At 47.8% G+C, this 9,807-nt stretch overlaps 1 protein-coding gene across 1 annotated transcript; it reads right to left on the bottom strand.

Annotated features, from left to right (window-relative positions):
- Positions 1-5,297: 5,297 nt before the first annotated feature.
- On the bottom strand, positions 5,298-8,264 carry LOC308512440 (melanoma antigen preferentially expressed in tumors-like; the record flags this gene model as incomplete). Its single annotated transcript, XM_081082192.1, has 4 exons — positions 5,298-5,853; positions 6,490-6,497; positions 7,027-7,585; positions 7,972-8,264. The coding sequence occupies 4 exons, from the start codon at positions 8,262-8,264 to the stop codon at positions 5,298-5,300; spliced, it is 1,416 nt and encodes a 471-aa protein (XP_080938318.1).
- Positions 8,265-9,807: the final 1,543 nt, after the last annotated feature.

Genomic DNA, 9,807 nt, shown 5'->3' with positions numbered 1-9,807 from the left:
GGTGCGCGACCCACTTAGGCACACCAGCCAGGGGTGTATTGTATAATTTTTTAATCAGAAAGAGCTTTTGACAGCATGAAGCATAATAGGAAGGTCAGAATTCCAGCCCGTTTTCAGAAAATGTGCCTTCATATATATTCATAGTCAATTATTTCAGTCAAAACATTATTCTTCAGCTGTATTTTAAATAATTGTAAGCTCCCTTGTCTACCTCAGCTTTACTGACATATTTTTAGCGCAGATGTATAAAAGCATAGGTTTGCCAACTATTTAAGACTTTACTAGGTTCATGTCATACTGACATAAAATTATTCGTTAAGATGTTTAAGTATTGTTATTTGGTCACTGACATTACAGGATGCACAGGTGGTGCACCACCAACCCAAGGGCCTCCTCTGACTTATGGTGGAAGAAGTCACTGGGATGATTATTACAGCCTCACAGGAGATGGGTATGATGGGGGGGGGGGTGTGCATAACAATTACTGCAACAGCCGATGGGACACCTCTTTAAGAGGCCGTGAGTGTGATGCTGGTGGGGATCATAGGATTCACCATCTATGCAAGAGAGTGTGAATCATGCAGTGCAGTAGCTCAGCTTATTGAGATTCTCAAGGGCTGCCAAGAGGGAAGTCCCTGTGACAGATGAAATAGAAATTGAACTTAAAAATAATGCTATGTTATGGAAGGCATTTATTTGAAAAGAAATTGCCTTCTGTTATTTAAGAATGAATAGAAGCAAATGGTGGGTTTGGGGAAGAAACAAGAATTTTAGATCCCTTTGTGAAACTTCTGCATAGAATGCAAAGTTTGAATTCTTCAAGGTTGTTTTATAAGTGTTGATTTTAATAACTATATACTTTAATGTTTAAATTGAATATCTGTATTGTTAAAATATTCAGAATAAAGTTTTCCACTAAATGGGATTTCTTGTCTCATTTTACTACAAACACATAAAAGCAATGTGTTTGGATGGTGAGGTGAATTCTAGGCCCTAAATTTCCCAAGGTGTCTTTGGCCACAAGTGCATGAAGTCTTTGAAGTGAACTGCATACAAAATGAAGCGTTGTGTTACTTCTTCATGGCATGCTGCCCTGTTTCCAGTTGTCCGGGGGAGGTAATCAAATGACGTATTCTTGGAAAACCTAACTGGAAAAAAGAATTGAGGCACCTCCAACAAGGCTGTAAAGCAATTGTTCACCTCCTTCCTGTGGCATTTTGTATGTCCTCAATCTTTAAAGGAATAGTATATGTAGGAAGAAAAATTACATATGGAATAATATAAATGTTTGAACAAATCTAAATGTAAGCATCCTTTGGCTTATTGAAATGCCATCAGCACCTTTCTGAAGTGGGAATAACAAGACTGAAACAGAATTTGCCACTTAACAAGCTTTCCTGAATATACCTCTGAATTAAATAAACAAAAGTGCCCGTCGATTGAGATATGTATTTTTCTATAGAACTGCTCATGCACTTCCTCTTCAACTTTTTGACATTTAATATATGCTCTCCACACATCGAGTTATCTTGAAGCCTCAGTATTTTTATGAGTGAATGTCAACAAATGTCCCAACTGGGAAAATTTTTAAAAACTCACCTGTTGGACTGTTGAGTGTATAGTTATCAACAAGCTTTCCAACTTCAATTTTAAAAATCTCCCCCAAAATGTTTTGTTTCTTAGTTATTTTTACTGGAATACTGAATGGGAAATTAATTTTGGAAGCTGGAACCTCAACTGTTGAAGGACTTTAATGTCTATCCTGTTAGACTTGGGGATGGTAGTGGGACAAACCCTGGTCGGTATGGCTCAGTGAGCCCCTTTTTCATTGCCAGCTGGAATGCTGCTGGATTGGTGAAATACCTAATAAAGCCATTTGGATGCCAAATTTACTCAGCTTAATTTTACCACTGTAGGTTTGTACTGATAACGTACTATGGTGTAGAGAAATACTAGACAAACAATACAAAACTTCACATCATGAAATAGATCACTTTATATACAATACCATGGGGAAGTGGACTAGAAAGGAAGATTAAAGGGGAAGAAGGAACAGCATAAAAATCCTGACCATGACAAAAGGCTACTTCTTGTATTTCTAAACAGATATTCTGGGTATCAAAACCTTAAGCTATGTACATACTTTTAGACATATTTATTGTCATTGATTTCACAGAGGAAGGGAAAGGGAGAAAGAGTTAGAACCATCAATGGTGAGAGAGAATCCTTGATTGGCTGCTTCCTATAAGACACCTACTGGGCTAAGAGCCCAAAACGGGGACATGTCCCAGTCTGGGAATTGAATACTGACCTCCTGGTTCACGTGTCAAAACTCATCCACTGAGCCAAGCAGGCCAGGTTTTGGCTCTTCTTTATTCAGAGTCTTCCCTTTGACATTCGTGTGCTCAAGCTGCCCTGTATCCAGCCTACCTGACTGCTGTGCAGATTGGTGGACTCTGGGGTACATTCTAGTAGTAAGGAACCTACTATGTGTGCCTTACTCTCCGTGCTTGTTTTCTAATGCCCTAGAGACTCTGCCCATAGGGCCTTCATGTACATGATCTCTGTGCACCAGCAGTCACCTCCTATCCAGGTCTCTTCTCTGCCCATCTTCATAGATGCAGTCTTTATCTAAGGTTTCTAAGCATCATTGCGTTGATACTATGCTTTTCTGAATATTTTGATGGAAAAGTCCAGATTCCAATATAGAATTTTTCTGGATTTCTCAGTTGTGGTCTCGAGAACAAATAAAGCGTCAAGTGCAGGACACTTGGTTTTAGAGGCAACATGCAGCAATGAGTTTTCTTTTGTTGTGTCTTAATATGGTGGGTTTTTAAAATTGATTCTTTAGAGAGAGGTGAATGGAGAGAGACAGGCACAGAAGCATGCATTCATGTGAGAGGGAAACAATGTTGGATGCCTGGGGACTTAACCTGCAACCTGGACATGTGCCCTGGCCAGAAATCAAATGGCTAAACTTTCTGGTGCACAGGACAATGCCCAGACACACTGGCCAGGGTGCACTGACTTTTATTTTCTTCCTTATCTTGCATCTGGTGGTTAATAAATACCATCAATGCTAATAACAGTGGGCAATTCCAGAGGAGGACATGCTGACAAGAGCTTTACATAAGTTGGCCCCACAGGTGAATCTCCCCACAAGGCAATGGGCATGATCTGTATGTGTGGAGGAATTAACACCCTGACCACAGGATGTTTTGCCTTTGCCCTTCCTCCCTCAGAACCTGCCAATTTTTATGATTTTCCTCATATGCCAGAGGTTCTGATTCCCATCATGGACACTACTCCCTGTCAAGGTGGGGATGGGAAGAAAAGATGCATGTCAGACAGAGGGACAGGGAGAGGGAGAGGGAGAGAGAATAATAGAGAGGAAGAGAAAGAGAGCGTTTGCTGTAAGAGATATACATTTTCTGACCCATGTTCTCTTATCCCCTTTTATGGGGGGTGGGGAGCTCACCGACGGTTACAGAGACTTTGGCATTTTCTCTTCCTACTAAAAGAAGCAGATTGTGCCTGGCCAGTGTGGCTCAGTAGGCCTATGAACCAAGAGGACTTAGTTCAATTCTCAGTTGGAGCAGGGGCTGGAGTTTACGCCTGGATCTCCAGGTGGATGTGCAGGAGAAAGCCAGCCAATGATTTTGTCTCATTATTGATGTTTTATCCATCTCTCCCTCTCCCTTCCTCTCTGAAAACAATAAGAATTGTACTAACAAACAGAAAAATGTGCTTATATGCTGATGGGCCCAAGCTAGAAGAGTGGAAGGTAGAAGAAAAAGAAAGGAATGGCAATAAAAAGAGAACGAAGGGCCAGGTGCTGTATGTGACAAGCTAGGAAGCTGCTGACACCCAGCAGAGAGCAGCAAGCACATGAGTGGCTGGCACTGAATGAGAGGCAGTAGAAGGAGAAAAACCAGGACTGACTTCCTCACATTTAGGGAGACATACGGGCAAATGGAGCCGTGCCCCGGGCCTGGATGTGTGGCCTTCTCCCTAGGTGGTCCTCTGGCAGGCGACTCAGTGAGCAAACTGAGACAGCCTAGGGCCAGAATGAGGTGGCAGGTGGGCAGGGAGCCTGTTCCATGCTGAGCAGCTAACTGTCCATTGACTGTGGGATCCAACAGCACACTAGGACATCTCCCTTTCACTTGGTTGTATTGCCCCTCAGGGTGGCCCTCCATACCCCCATCTCCCCGGTGTGACCTTCACCTGTGTCCACTTAAGTGCTCTCCGGGAACTGGCTTGAGGTTGTCCACTCTTTAGAACCGGGGTCTGTCACTGGCTCAGAGATGCTTTACCACCTCCTTGATTGATGGGAAGGAGGATCATGAGGGGAAAGTCTTCGAACATTAGACCATCCTCTACAAAAGGATGTCGTATTCTTAGGACAGGACACAGAACAAAGCAGGGGTTTATGCCAGCTTAGTATTTTGCTGAAAAGAATGTAAATGTGTTTACAGGCCACAGGAACTTGAATTCAAGAAGGGGATGTATCCAGGGGAATGACAGGCCTGGACTTGTGAGGCCAGTGGTCTGGGTCCCTGGCAGGCTGATATCCCTTTCAGTACTAGGGGCCTGACTGGTGCACAGGGAAGCCCTACCATGGAGCGGCCACAGGCCAGCGATGGAGGTTCCCAGTGGGGAGGAGTTTTAGTCCAGGGACTGGACTAGTTACCTGTGATGGCCCCAGAGTAGTTGTACCACAGTGGTGCTCACTGGAAGCCACTTTTTCCAATCCCTGTGGACGCACCTTGTGTGCGCTGACCCACTGGACAGTCACAGAGGTGAGTGAGTAGGTACCGGTGCACCAGAAAGAACCACCAAACCAGAAAGTATAAATGGTGATGTGATCTCCTGGGACCAACCTCAACCAGCCTAGTGTCTGCGCATCACGATGCTCATGCCTTCTTACTTGGCCAGTAACTGCAGGTGGGAGAGTTGGGTTAACATGTCATGGAGGACACCAGATGGTTAACATCCAGTTCTCTTTATTACTGACATTTATTCACAACCATTCAAGCAAAGGTAATCCCCGCATCTACCACCCAAACCTCAGTCTCTCCCCCTGAGAGATTCAGGTGGATATTTCTAACTCCTTTGGACAAATCTCCCCAAAGAAACCATTGAGTCCCCTGTCAGCATTTCCCCCCACCCTGAGTATTTGTCTGAAACTGGCTGCTGTGTTCCTGTACGGTATACTTATGTCCGGGTTTCAGTGCCCAAGGGCCCAGAGTAAAGCCTATGAGATGTACACCCAGCTGGACACTCAAGCAACAGGATCACAGAATGGGAGTTGGGTCAAGGAAAGTACTACAGCCACAGTGAGGACAGGGGTAAGCGCAGAGCCAGACCATGCTGGGCCGCCCCAACTCCTGCAGCATATGCTTCAGCACGGCATGCATCTGGGCAAGTCGGCCCAGGTTGATGGTGCCGCTCCTTTCCTCGTAACTCTCCAGGGGGGCCGCATAAATCACGCAATTCAGCTTGCTCAGCCCAACAATGTGGCGAAGCAGGTCCTCCAGGACGATCATGGAGATGGGGTTTTCACAGAAACTTAGGGTTGTGAGCTGGGAACAGTGGCTCAGGGCTGGCAGGATGTCCAGGAACTGGGCATCCATGATCCCACACTTATCCAAGTCCAGGTCCTGGAGAGTGGGGGAGGCTCTCTCTAAAAGAAATCGGAGTGACCCAGAACTGATATTGGTCAGGTTGAGCCCACTGAAACTCAGGCCTTTCAGCTGGCTGACATTCAGTTGCTGGGATAGATGTCTCAAGTCTCTTTCGAAAAGCAGGCAGTTAGTGATGGACAGGGTCGCCAAGGGGGTCCTCAGGCACCTGGGGAGACATAGAGCAGTTACATGTGGGGGATGGACCTGGTGGGCAGAGGCAGGTGAGGATGATGCAGGCCTTCAGGGTAAAGAGGCCCATGTCACCAAAGCCTAGAGTGTTCCGGATGATGATCAAACCCAGGATGTTGCACAGTGAAAAGTGACATTCAAGTCAGAGCAAATTTGAGTGGAATCTTTCCCCATCTGTTATCTGCTCCGTGATGGATTCAACTGGATGAAACCTCACACACTCCATTTACTCATCCGTCAAGTGGAGCACATCATACAGCCCAGCCCAAACACACAGGTGTTCTGAACATAAAGGTGGGAGGTAAAGATGGGAGGAGCTCAGAAAGGAGCCTGACCCAGGGTCTGAAGCAGGAGGCAACCAGTGCATTTTAGTATTGGAGACATGTCCTGAAATGCCTGCAACTCGGGCTTCCTTCCAGCCACACCCTAGACCCCTGTCACCATCATCTCTTAGCCCAATGAGGCCTCTGGCAGTTGTGCAGAAAGGGCTAACCTGGGCACAGTCAGGCAACATCAAACGAGAGCTGACACCCTCCAGGAACTTAGATCACTGCACTGTTTACAAACCACCTATCCAATTTCTTAATGACTCCCTCAGGAACCCTGCATTTACCACGCATTCTGTTTGCAAGAGCCTATGGCAACCCTTGGCAGACAGATGAATGATGCAGGTTTGGAGTGAAAGGCTGCCATGGCCAAATCTCTAAGTGCGGAACTTAACCCCTGAAACCTCACCTCTGATTGGCTTTCCCCTTGTCATTGCAATCCTCACTTGGTTCTATTGCATCATCTTCCCTTCCACACCACTTACAAGGATGCCCAAAGCTACCATCCCCTGGCCTGAAGCCTCCATTACGCCAAATCCTAGCAAGGAGTCCCTTTAGTAGCCTCTGTCCTAGTGCATATGTCCTACCTTTGTCTGGGGGGTTATGTGACAACATGCAAGGTGACAGAGCGGTGAACAAGACACTGACTGTGTGGACCGTCTAGTGGCTCAGGCACTCTAGCACTGCTGAGGGACTGCACACAGGAGAGCCCATCACTGTGCACTGAAATGGAAAGGGACTCGATCTGGTCGTCAGGGAAAGCTCGCCACCCCTCACCTGAGGATCTCGTCCAGGCGGCCTCTGAGGATGGAGACATCATCCAAATTGAGCTCCTGGAGGTGGGGCAGGCTGAGGAACTGAGAGGTGACCAGGCTAACACACTGCTCCTCCTCCTCCAAGGTGGTGTGAGAAGACGTGAAGACATGGGAGAGACGGAACCGGCGCAGATTGCCCATCTGGCCCAGGTAAGGAGCGAACTTCCTCAGGGTGGACAGCTTCCAGGTACAGTTTACCTCCAAATCCTGGACAGAGTCCAGCTGCACCATATCCAGGATGTTAGTGTTTTGCTTCGACATCGCAAAAACCTTCAGCTTCTTACAGCAAAGGTGCAGCAAACCTCTCCTCTCGCTGATTTTCTTAATCAGGTAGCTGAGGGACTCATCAAGGACACCTTTCTTGAGGCAAAGGTCTACTAACAGCTCCACGGGGGCCAAGGGTGGACTTGGCCTGGCCGTTAAGCTGCGCACTTTCCCCCTCTTCCTCATGGGCTGCGGGGCCTCAGGCTCCAGCAGTGAGCACAGATGGGCTCTGGTTCCGGCCCACACAATCCAGAACTCCTGATGAACTCTCTTCTGTAAATTAAGCACCTGCAGTTTCCATCTCCTGTGGAGAAAATAGGAGTTATGCTGGGGTGCATTATGATAACAAGGAATAAGACCATGAGTCTAGGAATCTGGGCAGCTGGGCCAGACACCTGACTGGACTTTTGACTCAATGTCCCAGAATCACCTGCTCCTGGTGCTACTGGGATCCTTCATGGTCCCCATTCCTGGTACATTTAGGTGCCACCAGGAAGGAGTGGGCTCGTGTCCCTTCGGTCACCCTCGGCATTTTCACCAGCCGTATATATCCGAAGCCTGTTCCCACAATGACCAAAGCAGTGGCTCCAAGGCCTGCCTCAGTTCTCCCTTTGGCCCTGCACACTCCCGGATCCCAGCTGTAACTGCTCAGATCCCCAGGGTGCTACCAGGCAACTGAATCCCCCATACCTGTGTCGAGTGTCCTGGGCAAGCAGGACATCGAGTCCCTCGAGCACAGCCTGCAAGATATCCTGGTAAGGCTGCCGATGGTTCATCAGGGCCCCCAGAGGGAGGCAGGGGAAGGGCCAAGCCTGCACCATGGCCTTCAGGACTCTGCTGTGCTTCCCAGCGAAGGCTGCCATGAACAGAGGTGGGAAGAGCTCCATAGGAAGCCACTCCAGAGCAGCGATGGCTGAGGCTTCATCCCGCAGCAGGCTCTGACATGCCAGTTCCAGGAGTCTGCGTGGAGCTGGGAGGCTCATCCCCATGAAGCTGCTATGAAAGAGATCATGGGAGACAGTCAGGAGCAAGGCATCTTGTCAGGCTGAGCATGAGCAAACCCGGCCCTTCTCCCTTCAGAGGGACCAGCTGAGGGCCAAAGGCACTCCTCCAGCAACAACTGGAGCGCCCCCCAAATTACCCCAACCCCGTTTTCTGCTTAGAATCTCAAAGCCACTCAGCCCTGCCTCTCCTCTGCCACTGGCAGGACAAGAACCAGGCACCAAGGAGGGGTGAGATGACAACTGGACACCTCCCGCATCTACCCACTGGCTAGCTGGAATTCTGCTGTGCAGTGAGTACTGGGACACCATAGAGAGGATTCCACCCTTTCCAGAAAAAAAGTTTCTGAGGATCACTGAAGGACTGAAAACGCCTGGAGTAGGGAGCAGCCCGTGGCCCAGGACTGCCTCTTGCTAATTTCCAGGAAATAAAATAGATGTGGAAGATTAAGGAACACCCACACAATGGGTACCATTGAGGCTTTTGACGCATTTTAAATGAGGAATATAAAAGCAGCACAAACGTTTCCTGAAGCAAGGGGGAGCTGGAGGTGAGAAAAATAACGATTAATTCCAACATGTACATTTTACTGTGTGTCCCTTCTCTGAATATTAGAATGACCACTTTATCCATGACAACAGATGGCTCACATGTCACCACTAAGGCTCCTCTCAATGAGAGGCTGCAAGCCCTGGTCAGTGTTGCTCAGTGCCTTGAGCCTCCTCCCGTGCCCGCCAAAGGTCTCTTGAGGGCTCCATTCCTAACCCCCGTAGGGGGTGGGCAGGAGCCAGCTGATGGATGTTTCTCACATCAATGTTTCTCTCTCTCTCTCCGCCCACTCCCTTCCTCTCTTTCTAAACATCAATTGGCTGTTATGAAAGACTTTCATTAAGACCTGTTTTCACACAGACAGCCCAGCCGCTAAAAACTACAAAAAGGATTTTGCCACTTTGGCCTACAATAGGTTCCTTAGCAATACTTGACTTTCAGACACAGCAAAAACTTACCCTTTGAACCTCTATGAATGGCAAATGCCAAAACAGAAATCAAAACATTTTAGAATAAGGCAAACCTGCATCCAGAGGCAAAGGCAAAGTCTGCTCATTTGTATGGAAGAAAGGACAAATCTCTGGGTTCTTGGCCTACAGGTCGTTGGGGACCGCCTTAGGCTCCTGACTCACCAGAGCAGCATGGTGCAGGGAGCCCTGTGCTCAGAGCTGGACATTGACTCTCACGCTCTAGATTCTGTTTCCTCCTCTGCCTCCTCAGAAGCCATTATGCCCCGTCTGACCACACCTTCCTTCTGAGGTCCTAGCTGAAATGGCTACTTCCACCTGAGAGCAAAACCTTAGCCCTGGATCTCCAGGCATTTAATCCTGATGGGGTTTTGCACTCTCCACACCTCCAACTGAACCCTAGGTCCATTCATGAAAGGAAAAGAAAAGGAAACCAGCCTGGAAGTAGACTTGATGTGGGTGTTGGTGCCACATCAAAATTCCCTAATGTTCCCGTTAACACACCTTT

This window comes from Myotis nattereri, assembly GCF_964212035.1.
Source record: "Myotis nattereri genome assembly, chromosome: Y".
NCBI lineage: Eukaryota > Metazoa > Chordata > Mammalia > Chiroptera > Vespertilionidae > Myotis > Myotis nattereri.
This window is presented reverse-complemented; position numbering and strand designations above follow the sequence as displayed.